Here is a 13,296-nt window from a genome sequence, read left to right as displayed (position 1 = left end):
ATTGAAAATGCAATGAAATAATGACAGTGAGCTATGTACTTAATGACACCGTTTTCATATGCTGAATCGGCACTTTGTGCTACAGCTACATAATGATAGCAAATGATATTTACATACATAAGTTTGCTCACTACCTTTCTTGTTTAATGACATTTCCCACACCAGTCATTTTAAAGGGGACATGTATTGTTGGTGTACAAATCTACTGGTAACGTGACTTGAGAATAACCCGATTTAAGAGTTTTTCATGATACAAGCCATAGTTCGGCCAATGTTTGACCTGGAATTGTGAACAAAAATTTTAGAAAACAGTGTTGGATGGCGACAGTGAACTTAACAACAGGCAGCAGTTTGGCAGATAGTAAACAATTATTTAAAAAAAAGAGGCTTCAAATTGTTCTTAGTGTCTTTTTTTGTTGGGGGGGGGGGTTGTTGGGGGCGGGGGTCCCCCCCATTCCCTCGGTTTCTCATGGAAAACGTATATTTAATGTTTATCAGCGTTTTTGAATAATAATTCGGTTTATTTCTTTCACTCGCCAATGCATTTGAATAGGCATCAATTATACGCGGATTTTTGCTGTTCTCGTGTGTCACCCTGGTCCACTGTACATATAGTGATGGTAAGAGATAAATGGAAATTGCTAACACCGGCGTTTCATCTACTACGAACTGTTTTTCTGCCCAAACCGCTACTTGAAAAAAACCTGCCATTTACACGAGGTATATTTTTATACGGATTTATGCGCATGCGCACTATAAGCTCCGCCTGCGTGTCACGTCACGACCGACCTTGCACAGGTGTCAGGTCTACTTCAGTGTTGACTCTCGAGGGGACCACATCGTCCTTTGCCGAGACCACGCAAGCTCCATCGTGGCCGTGAAAAAAAAGTTCCACGAGTGGCTTCCATTGTGGATGTAGGCAAGCCCCGCCGGAGAAGTCGGGGGAGGGGAACCACCACCAGGGAGTCCGCGGCGGAGCCGCCACCGAGCTCGCAGGGATGTCGGCGGTGAAGGCTCTCCAGCAGTGGTGCCGGGTCCAGTGTGACGGCTACCGGGATGTGACGGTCAGTAACATGACTACGTCGTTCCGGGACGGCCTGGCTTTCTGTGCCATCATTCACAAACACAGACCGGATCTCATGTGAGTACAACACAACACAAAACATGATACGAGTTTAGTCGACTTCGTGTCACTTCACATTGGGATCGTTTGCTTCTTAAAAATGAGGAAGGAGCTCAACTGGCTGGGCTGCCTCTTCATTGTTTTGAAGCGAAACCTTAGGTGGAAAAAGTACTCACTTTGTGTACTTAGAAGAAGTACCGGTACTTTGCTAAAAGTAGAACTACTGATTTAATTTAAGTATATTAAGGGGGAAAAAAAGACTGCAATGAACCTAAGGGCAAAAGAAAAAATGAATTTTCTGTCAAGGACACAATGGATAAAAACTTCACACATTAGTAGTTTCCCTCTTTTACGTTACGTTCATTTTCATTTTATTTTTTTAAACCAAGAGCTAGCTAGCATTGGCTCAGGCTTTTATGCCATCAAAGTGTTCCCATAGCTTTGCTGACATTGTGATCCATCTGACTAACAAAAAATGGCTAAATTAGCAAATTATGATATGGGGGAAAAATACTTTCCATGTATGTGTTTTGTCCAAATTAGATGTCATTTTTGAAGCTGGTGATACTGTTTTTAAGATGACACAAGACATAACATGATACAGTTCTTTTGAATGAGACCACGGATGGGGAATATCTTACTTCTCTGAATCGGTTACATCACCCAGATTGCAATCAGTCAATAAAACAAAAGCCGAACCGTGGTTCACATTCATTCTCTATTTTTCACATCGCTTTGGCATGTCATCCTTTGAAGTTGAAAGATGTAACAAGCCCATTTTGACAAAATAAGTATAAAGTACAGGTATGCCTGTTTCAAATGTAGAGAGCAAATGTAGAAAGTCGACATGAAAATAAATACTAGGGCTGAACAATTTTGCAAAAATCATCCAATTGTGATTCCCCCCTTCATTATTGCGATTGCAATTTAATATGCAATTATTTTTTCAAGGCCCTCTTTGCGGGTATTTTTTTTAACATACACAACACAAGAAACAAAAAATAAAGCCTTTCGACTGACTGAATGAAGCAGATGTTTTTGTTTTGTTCCCCCCTAAAAGTAGAGTAATAGAATGCAGTATTTGTACTTTGTTACCTCTCACCACTGAGTGAGCAAAATTTGTATTCCCCTCCAACTTTGCCAGACGACCATAAAAAAAGAGCCTTGGATTCTTCACACTCACGGTATCTGGATTTATCATGTTTTTTATTGCTATGACAGCCTGCAGTTTGGGCCCCTCTGCAAAAGCGCCCACTTCTTGCCTCAGTGCCAAGATAAAGCATATAAACCCACGACTGTCCACTTCATTAGACGCGCCAGCACAGTCTTAAGAGATACAGTACAATAACACTGTCCTTGTAAAGATAATAATGGTGACTTTTAATTGACCTGCTTATGTTTATCCTATTAAGTATCATGAGAATTCTGAAATATTAGAAACAGCTCTCATTACGAGTTATGAAAACTACAAGTATAGAACTAAGCATATTTTTAAATGAATACCAGACAGCATGGTGGGATTTGTGGTTACCATGTCAGCTTCACACTCAGGAGATCCGGGTTTGACTCTCTGTTTATCAATGTGGAGTTTACGTGTGCTTCATGCTCGCATAGGTACTCTGGCTTCCTCTCACATTATACATACATGCATCTTAGGTTCTTTTGTTTGTTGTTCAATACCTGGCGTGAAAACTACATTGGCAATTTCCACAAAACAATGAAAAATTGAAGTAAAGATAAAAAGTTAGGGCTCCATGTTCACTACTTGTTGATAGTCTGTTCACATGGGGCCAAGATGAGTAATGACCCACCAGGTTGAGCTGTGAAAACAAAACAAAAACAAAGCTCACTCTCACTGATGTATACACAATACCACCATCTATAGGTCTGGCATGGAATAGTATCATCTGGTGTTTTGCCTTGGCACAGGTACTCATTTTACTGCATGGCATTCTTTTCTTTTTTTTTTTTTTTTAATTTCTAACATATCTTGCTATAGCTTTACAGTTATTATAATGGAATCATTAGCATTGGGCAAAGTACAGAACCATGGGGAACTCCACATGGGTTTGAGCGTTTGTGTTTTACAAAGGGAAAGCAACTTGTTAAAAGTTATCTGTTGAATGGGAAAGAAGAAAACAATTTTTATTTTCGTGTTGAGTCAAGTTACAATGTTTGTTTAGGGGGAGGTGTTTCACTTTAAATCAATTGTACTTTTGTGCGTGTATAGAACACAAGAAGATGTGCTCAAACCTGCGTTTTGATATTTTTTCAGATATCTCAAGGGCTTGTCCCAACATCTCCCCCGAACCTGTTTATGTGTAGCAAACCACAAAACATTGCTTTAGTGATCTCACTTAACTGACGGATTTATTGAGGGTATTTAAACACAGTCAATGTCATGAGGCGCTTAAGCATGACTCAATAAGGCAGATTCTTTCTTTGGAATGAACAGATGAGGAAGTTCACAAATGTTTCCTAATGTTTTTTTTCCCCCTCTTTCAGCGATTTTGACTCCTTGAAGAAAGAAAACGTCTATGAAAACAACAACCTGGTAAGAAAGAGTTTACCTGCTGTACATGCATGTACCGGTAGTTTTTTTTTTGACTGGTGCCAAAGATCCTCACTTCTTCACTTAAACCACCGGAGGGGAAGAGTAAACCCAGGCTAGCTAACTCCAAGTGACCTTTTAAAATTTAGACTATGTATGCATTATTTTTTTGCTTCCCTGTTATCACTGGATGGTGGTGATGGGAAAGTCACAAACTAGATATTGAAGGTAATTGCAAAGAACTCAGTTGTGGACGTACAGTGTTTTTCACCATTTCAGTTTCCTGATATATATATATATATTTTTTTTTTTTGTCGGGTTTGGGGGGATGGCTAAACACAATTGGGCCATCAGCATGAGTCACCCTCCCCCAGTCGTTTTAGTTATAATTACTTGGCCCATTTCTGCCAATACAGTGTGCAATTAACTAACTATGCCTAAACCCCAAAAATGCATCTTCCATGGATGTCACAATTTACAGAACAGATTAGTGTGACTAAATTTCCCATTCAATTCATAGAGACATTTATTTTCACTTCAAAGGGACTTTAGTAGGACCAATGTACTAACCTGCTTGTATGAAATTAGAATGAGAATAGAGAGGTAGACTGGGAAACATCCGGCTGAACGAGCAAGAATCTGACCGAGCATGCAGAGCCACATTTCTTGTTGCACTTCCTAAATAAAGTTAATTCAGAACAAGAGCATTAGTATTGTATGCCAGTGCGTTATCACCAAGGTGACATCACTGAATAACAGTGAGGGGAATCACTTGAAAGGTCACGTCATCAGTAAGGTTTGACACATATGTCCCATCATTTGACATTTAAAATCAATTGCATGGACCACTGGCTCTTTAAATGGCAATAACACTGGTTCAAGCACAGAACCTGGAGGATCTCCAACCAGACATTCTGTCATTTACAAATGACATATTAGTTGGTTGTAGAGGCGCATTAACTTATTTTCCGCAGGAATAGAGAAAGTTGGGAGCGCTTTCTTCATCAATAGATGTCCAAGTGTTTAAACATGTTTTGAGAAAAAAAATTGTAAACGCTTTGGCTGCACAGGTGCATTCTTGTGGTTTCTTCTTGGATCTTGTTGGACTGTGGGATAGAAACATTTCAGTTTCGTTCATTGCGCAAATGTGGATAGTGTGCCATCCGCCAAAGCAAAACTTATCAGTTTTTACAGCATGCTCTTAATTTTCTTGAACAATGATTAATGGCAACTGCTCGCGCTTACTTGCGTGTCTCTGCTTGACTCACTTCTTCATTTGTAGCATTTGATCAAAGTTAAGTTATGGGGCAGCTTTTTCTAATCTTTTTAAGCCATGCACCCGCTACAACAACTGTCAGAGTTGGCACACACCCTATTCCCACGCACACCCTCATTTAAATAATTCAAACAAATTAATCATAAAAACATGCCAATTAGGAGGCAAACAGAAGCTTACACATTTGCCGGACACAAATAGAGGAGCAACTGGTTGTGTTGGGTGTGTATACTTTCCTCACAAATCATGTCGTGCAAAATAAACAAATATGGAAGAAGACTTTGTAACTAAAACTTGAGGGGCACTGTATTGAACCTTTTTATTTTATATTATCTTATATAATTATTATACAAGATATCCATTACTCTAAATCCTAAACGTGACAGCGTGTGACAGAGGAAGCTGCTGATTTTTTTTTGCAGGCCTTTCGGGTCGCCGAGGAGCAGCTCGGAATCCCTGCGCTCTTGGACGCGGAAGACATGGTGGCGCTCAAAGTTCCGGACCGCCTCAGTATCCTCACATACGTCTCGCAGTACTACAACTACTTCCACGGACGCTCCCCAAGTGAGTATCACCACATCCCTCCGTGTCTCGTCTTCCCATCATCTTCATCATCATCTCCATGGTTTTCCAGTCGGTGGCGTGGCGGCAGTAAAGCGACCTGCCGACCCACCCGCCGGCGGGCCATCCGGGAAGAAGAATGCGCCGGTGGTCTCCAAGGTGTTCCCTTCATCCATGCCTGCTAAGGAGAACAACCCTCCCACTTCAGCGAACATCACACCACCTCTCCCCCGCCCGAGACAACCCAGACCCACTACACAGGTACATACGATAACAAAAGCTAGTCTCTTTTTTTTTTTTGAAAATATCATCACAGACAAATACAAGCGCTCCTTACCTTTTTCAGGAAATTTCTGCTGAGAAATCCCATCAGATGGGAACACTGAGTAACAAGTGTGCGTCCTGCAACAAGCATGTTCACCTGGTGCAGCGACACCTAGTCGACGGGAAGCTCTACCACAGGAACTGTGCAAAGTAAGACTTATCATTTGGAGTGTCTGATATGACAAGATAACAGGTGCAGCTCAATTAGGGCTGAAATGATTAATGGAGTAATTCAATTACAAAAAGAGGTCGAAGCGAGATCTCACCCTCCAAGCTTTGCAGGGATTATTTTTCCACTCAGACTAATGTTTCTGCGGTTAAATTTCTGTGATGATGGCGTGCCAGAGAAAACGGTAAAAGATGGCGAATGTCCAAGGTTTGGAATCAGTTCGCGCTTCAAAAAAGAAGATAACAAAGTTAAATATTTTCTACTGTAAACCAGAACTGGCACACTTTATCATCTCCAATGCAAATTAACACATCTCTAGAAGGTATTATAATGCCACCGCAAGTAGTCAAGGATTAACATCGCACTTTAATGAGCAAATTGCAACCAAAAGAAACAAGTAATACACACAATTCTTTGGCTACAACTGACTGGCTAACATTCATTCTAACAAGAGAAGCAACTACACTTTTACCGGTACTTGCTGGCTCCCATATCAATCACCAGGCCAGGCCACACACACTCAGTCACAGATGCTATAATGTCAAATGTGAAGATGGTGACCCCATGTGGACCAAAAAAAAAGCAACAACTTCGCCTTATGCGGACATTTGTTTGTATAGTGATGGTATTGTTCTTTAGAAATGCAAAATAGTTTTTATCCAATTACTCGATTAATCAATGGGGTAATGATAGTAGAATGTAATAATTGAATACTTGACTCATTAAAATATCTGATAGCTATAGTCTCAGTAAATTAGAATGTTGTGGCAAGCATTTATTAATTCATTTCAGTAGTTCAAGACAAAAAAACTCAACTTCACAACACACACTGTGAAAAGGTTATTTTGGTGATTAGATTTTGAGGTAGAAAACACCTCAAAATTCACCATCTCAAGAATTTAAACCATTAATTAAAACTCTGTCAAAAATGTAATACGCAAATGTTGGCCTTTTGAACATTATGTTAATTGAAATGCAGCCAATACTTGGTTGATTCATCTTTTTCATGAACGACTGCATCAATGCGTCAGTTAATTTGATACTGTCGAACATTCGCCTGTGCAGGTGTACCTAATATTACGTCCAGTTTCTGTATCTTCTAAACTCCTCGTCTCCTAGGTCACTGGCTCCTCCAAACACAAGTTCACTCTTTAGGGATACTCCTTCCAGCATCCCTCCTTCAACATGCCACACCAAAAGCAACACCGTGACACCCACCGCTCCACCCAGACTGGGTCCCTTGAGTCCGGTCCCGAAACCGAGCCCCCTCTCCAGCATCTCCAGCAGAACTTCGTCTCCGCATAGACCTGCTTCAAACCTCATCACGCCTGCTGCGCAGAGTCAGACCGCTCCGGTCTCCAAACGACCTGTGTCTCATGACACTACCGTCACTACACCGGCCGCCATCACCACCAAGCCCGTCGCTGCGCCTCGGGCCTCCGCCACCGCAGCCAAGACCATCCAGTCCAAAATGAAGTTCTTCGAGGCAGAACGCGACGATAACAAACCCGCAACCAAGACTGCAGACGTCGCCCCGAAAGGGTTCAAGTCTGAAGATCCTGTTAAGACAGCCCAAGGAGATCAATCGGTGCCGAAAAAAGTTTCCAAGTTGGTTATAATTCAGTCCAAGGTGGAAATTAACAAAGACAAAGCAGGTGTAAAGAAACACGAAGACAGCTCAGGTAGCAATGTTGGAAATGGAAATATTACTAACATGGGTACAAGTCAGTCAAAGACGCACATTGATGAAGGCAAAGAAGGTCCAAAGAAACGTGACGACAGTCAGGGTAGTAATGTTGGAAATGTACATGTTGCCAACATGGGTAAAAATCAGTTAAAGGAACGTTTTGATGAAGGTAAAAAAGCTATAAAGAAATCTGGAGTCAGCGAGGGTGGTAAGGCGAAAGCAGCGGACACCTCCAAGAACCTTGCAAAGGAGGAAAACAACAACAGTAAGCCAACGCCAAAGGTAGACCCGCCCAAGAAAAATGACGTGTAAGGACCCAAACTAATACACAAGCATGCACACTGTTGATTCCCACTGGGGAAGCTCAAATGCTCCTTCATCACCTATACTTTTAGCACATCTCAGGTCCAGACTGTAAAGAAGGAGATGGAGGCTGGCAGGGGGAGAGTGAGGCTCAAAGTCAACCCGTCCATCCTCTCCGACTTGGAGCCGCCACGTTCGGACACGAGCCCGCTCAGAGCCACAACTCCAGAAAGAGGCCTTGGGGGCTTGAAACCAGCGCCACCCAACACTTCAGGTTACACTTTGACCGCATTCACATGAACACAACAATTTGGCTTAAAATAGTTTCATGTCATTTTTCAAGGAGGATTTTTGGCCACTGAGCTAATGCTGCATTCACATTGCCGTTGCAAGTGCCCAATTCTGATTTAACACTTGTCTGATTTATTTGTCGATCTCCATGTACATTTCGAGTCATACAAATCTGATACGTGTTTACGCTGACTGAACACAAGAAACAACACAAATGTGCCAAAATTGCACATAAATAACCCCACGAGCATCAACGCAAGGCGGTGACACCACAGAGGCAGAGATCCCTTGCCTTATTTAACATCTCTGGGTTACAGTGCCACCTGCTGATTTGGCATGCACATGACAGCCTAGTGGAGTGTGGACAGAGATTTGAATTGAACTAGACCGCTGTTGTGTCAAGGTGACGCTGATATGTTTGTTCTTGGCGTCAACAGAGAAGCAGACGCCCACTGACTGGAGGTCGATGCTCAAACCTGTCCCCAAGGAAACAAAGTAAGCCTTTTTATTTGTTTGCGTCTGTTGGTTTTTTTTGTCCATTTTTTTGTCCATTTTCCCCTATTTCTGTGGTGAATAATTGATAAATTGATCATGTATTTTTTTTTGCTACAGATCTGCAGACACATCAACACACAACAACCCTCCTTCATCTCAAGGTCCAAATCAGCAGCCATTTTTGCCGATGCTATATTGTAGCTTGTTACTGTATAATAAAGTCCCTGCACTGTATTTCCTCTGTTTGTTTTCTCAGGCATGCGTAATGGTCACCCCATAAACATGACAACAACATCGGGATCAAATGTCTTGAAGGTATCTTAAATGGAAAATGATTATGATTGATGCTTCTGAATTAATGATGGAGTTACCGAAATCACTAATAGGCTGCTTAAGAATAACATTTTTATTTCTTTATATGAAGCTTTTTAGAATCAGTAAAACTGAGGGATTGTTTGTGTCACATACATTAGACGGACAGGAAGTGAAAATATAATAATATAATGAGTTGTAGTTGTACAGGATGTGGTAAAAAAAAAAAAAAAAAAAAAACACAAAAAATTGACATTTTGTATATTTTGCTTCACATTCTTCATCTAATACTTCCACATCCAGACGAAGCCAGACTTCATCCCCAAAGATGCCATCATGAAGGAGTTGAAGGAGATTGAAGATAATCTCAACCAGTTGGAGAAGAGAGGGGTTGAGCTGGAGGCCAAGCTACGCCACAGCGAAGACGGTTTGTATACACAATGAGTGATGTACTGTGTATTGTGTCAGATGCCAAGTTTTCTGACATAAAAAATTAGACCAAGATAAATCCCTTACATTTTTTTTCCACCAATAATGTAAAGCTTCACCTGTACAACACAATTGAAAAAAAGAAAGTGGTGCCTTGCCTAAATAGAGATAAATAAATTGTAGAGGGAGTGTGCACTTGTGCAACCAAATTTTCATTTTTTTTGTTTTGTTTTGTTTCACCTTTGGAAAATACTTTTATGACCGTCCTATTAATTGTGGAAAAAGTTAAATGATTTTTCTTGGTCTCATTATTTGATATCGCAAAAAGCTGGCATTCGCGCAGGGATGTGTAGACTTTTCATACTGACTGACTGTATACGTGCGACTGACTGACTGGCCGCGCGGCCGTTTGTGTGTCAGAGGGCGAGGATGACTCCCTCATGGACGAGCTGATGGTGGAGTGGTTCACTTTGATCAGGAACAAGCAGGTGGCCATGCGGCGGGAGTCTGAGCTCGTCTACGTGTGAGTACATGCGAGATGCCATCGAGTCGAGTGATTAGACAGACAGTTTTTTTTTTTGCCCAGAAGGTTCCCGGCGTCCTGCCGCCACGCACGCACAACATATTTAGAGTACTACAAACCCCTGTCGTTTGTAAGGGGACTTTCCTATTGCATATATGAAAAGGTGTTAGACCATGACTAGTTTTGCTGCATAAATTTACTTAAGTCATTCATTGCCATTGATGTATTTATTTGTCTTTTCACAGTCCAGCCATTCAATCCCGGGAGTTTCTTTATATTTTTTTCAAAATTTCCAAAAAATAAGAGGGTCTGAAAATGTCTGGCAGTGAATGAGTTAATGTGAAGTCTGTGCCTAATTGAACACAGTTGTTATTTTGTCGCATAAAAAGCAGAAGGTGCCATCTGGTGGTAGAGCGTTTAACCGTTCTGACTGTCAATCTCAAAGGTTGGGAATCTCTGGACTAACGAATGTGTTAAGAATTATTTGCTGTCTGTGTACTGTATATGTATAGTGGTAAAACTCAGGATCTGGAGGAGCAGCAGCCCAGCGTTGAGCAGGAGCTCCGGAAGCTGATGGAAAAACCAGGTCAGGACCAAACGCCTTTCACTTTCACTCCAAAGCGCGACAGCTGCGACTCAAGACTGGAAACGTGTCATGCGGTTCACAGAACATCTGAAAACGTCGTTTGAACGCAAGCGAGAAGAAGATCTGATGAGCAAGCTGATGGAGATCGTCAACGACCGCAATGCCATTGTGGAAGGTCTGGACGAAGACAGACTCAGGTGCGCTTGCAAACAAACACTACAGTCATCATGTTCCACACGTCATGGCTGGCATAGCTGGAATCAAAAACCGTTGCCACAATTTTAACTGTTTTTTTGTTCTTTTGTTGGACCACCTGCCTATTCACTTTTTCCTCTCTTGAACCTATTCTCTGCTATTTGCTTTTTTGCTATTTCCATAATTATTGCAGTAGTTGTTATATGAGAAAGAACACCTTTATTTGGAATTATTCCGACCTAAGATGGTACTTCACCTGTTTCAATTTCCTTCATACTTTGTGGTTCTCAAACTTTTTACAAGTACTACCTCAAAAAATAGTTGGCTCTCAAATCATCACCATAATGACCCACGTTTTCATCAAAAATGGGGCAAGGGTTTTATTCCTAAAAAGTGTATTTAATATTTGTTTCTAAGTAATGACTCAATGAAAAAAGGTATTGCACTTAAGTTAAATAAAATAAAAATTGTACCTAAATACATTTTTAAAGCAAACGCGTCTGAAAAATGTAATTCAATATATACAGTAAATACCTAACAAATATATTGTACTGGATTTAAATAAAATAAAAAAAAAATAAAAAGTTGAAGCCACTGTAACATTATGTAGAGTTTGAACATATAAACTAGTGATTCTTTCGCATACCACACTTGGGGGAACACTAACCGAAAGAAATACACTTTTCATGTATACTTTTCCTGCATTACTGTCCTGTAAAGGATACAGGAAAGACCCTTATGCATTTGGAATGACTTCTACGATATTTTGTATTTGGTTCCCATGAGTTATTTAATGCCTCTGTGCTTCCTGTTGTGTTCTATCAGAGAGGAAGAGGAGGACCAAGAGCTGAACAAGTTGATGGAGAATTTCAGTAAGTACCTCACGAGATTGACTTTGTAGAGTTACAGATTTAGATAAATAAATTATCTGTGAATAATACCGGTAAATATGGTTTCTCTGTATTGCGGATGGGTCTGGAAATTATCCCCTGCGATTAACAGGGTTCACTGTATTTTATTTTAAATTGTTGTATTAAATGAGGCGCTGTGTTGTTTTTGAGTGTGTTGTTAAATATGTGAAAATATCCTCTCCCAGGTGTAAAAAAAGACAAATCAAAGAAAAAGTCTTCCATATCCAAACTGTTCACTTGGGGCAACAAGAAGGAGACGTGACACCTGACGAGAAAACGCCTTTACTGCTCTCCTCCGGTGCTTTCAGTGTCACTCCTCCCTACCACTGCCTCATAGCACAACTTGGCGTGTGCGTGCGTGCGGTTGTGTGTACAGTATGTCGGCACGTAATCTGTCATCCTAAGCATTCCTTGAAACATTCTGAGCATGAGCGGTTAACGACATACCAGTGCTGATGGGTTCAGTGCTTCAGTTGTACATTTTAATCCGCTTCCAGTCTTAATCTACTTATTGCACACACACTAGTCAGTGTGACTCCACTGTGCCTCTTGCTGACATGCTGTTTGTAGAAACAAACACTAATACAGCTAATATGAGCAAGGAACAACATTGTTTTTGCCTGTTCTTGCGCTTCCAACTTGACTTTCAACCTTTTTACGTAATTTTACCACTTTTTTGTTTTTTTTGTTTTACCTTCTGCTGTGTCAGATATGGGCTAGCTGTTGTGATCCATATTGGATCTGATTCTAATTTCAAATGTGTTTGGGCTCTGATGCTTTTTTTTTTTTTTGGGTTCGTGTTGACCGCCTGCTAAAATGCAATTAAACGTGGTATTTATTATTATATTATATATATTACCTGTTTAATAGAAATGGGAATAATACTAAGATGGAATTCAGGAGATTTGTATCATTATATGGTGAAACTGGCCTGTACTGTATGTGGACTATGCAATAATTTGTATTAAAATAATATTCTTGTTATGTTAATGTTGATGTGTCCTGGGTGGTGCCTCGTTTGGGTTATTGATTCACAAAGAGGATGAGAGAAAGAAAAATATCTTTGTGTAATACCTTTTAAATCTACACCACTACAGACAAACCGCAGGTTGCAATGGTGCTTCTTGCCTGTAGAGGGCAGCATATGCCTTTTCATCCCCTGCCCGTCGGCGCTTGAGACTTGAGCGTGCTAATTTGTATGAAGACAAATATTAAACATATATTACTGCCTGATTTGAAAGCAATGGACAAAATGTTCTCCTTGCAAGTAATTGAGTGTTTTACAAACATTGTGTTTTTGTTTTTTAGAGCAGTGTTTCCATAAGGCAAGGAATACATTTTGATTTTACATTCATTTTACGGTAATCTTTGACTGGAAAGAAGCATTACATTGGATCAAATTTAAGAAACTGAGCTATATACATTTCCCGAAAAGGCATTTAAAAATGATTTCCAATGTTGTATCGGTCATGGAAATTGTATAATCGGTGAAGATACGTCAATTTAAAGTTAAAGAGTTATGTAGCAGGAGACTGGAGAAAATCGCCATCAAAGGTGGTG

At 40.5% G+C, this 13,296-nt stretch overlaps 1 protein-coding gene across 1 annotated transcript; it reads left to right on the top strand.

Annotated features, from left to right (window-relative positions):
• Positions 1-785: 785 nt before the first annotated feature.
• On the top strand, positions 786-12,726 carry LOC147146156 (MICAL-like protein 2). The gene is made up of 16 exons (XM_086034601.1): positions 786-1,141; positions 3,629-3,677; positions 5,373-5,514; positions 5,585-5,772; positions 5,858-5,985; positions 7,124-7,999; positions 8,087-8,268; positions 8,723-8,780; positions 8,898-8,941; positions 9,037-9,095; positions 9,396-9,519; positions 9,942-10,044; positions 10,557-10,630; positions 10,713-10,827; positions 11,651-11,697; positions 11,922-12,726. The coding sequence occupies exons 1-16, from the start codon at positions 999-1,001 to the stop codon at positions 11,996-11,998; spliced, it is 2,409 nt and encodes an 802-aa protein (XP_085890727.1). The 5' UTR covers positions 786-998; the 3' UTR covers positions 11,999-12,726.
• Positions 12,727-13,296: the final 570 nt, after the last annotated feature.

This window comes from Filicampus tigris, chromosome 6 (genome assembly GCF_054856515.1).
Source record: "Filicampus tigris isolate MCC_2025a chromosome 6, RoL_Ftig_1.0, whole genome shotgun sequence".
NCBI lineage: Eukaryota > Metazoa > Chordata > Actinopteri > Syngnathiformes > Syngnathidae > Filicampus > Filicampus tigris.
The sequence above is the reverse complement of the archived record's forward strand: the minus strand, read 5'-3'. Positions and strand labels throughout refer to the sequence as shown.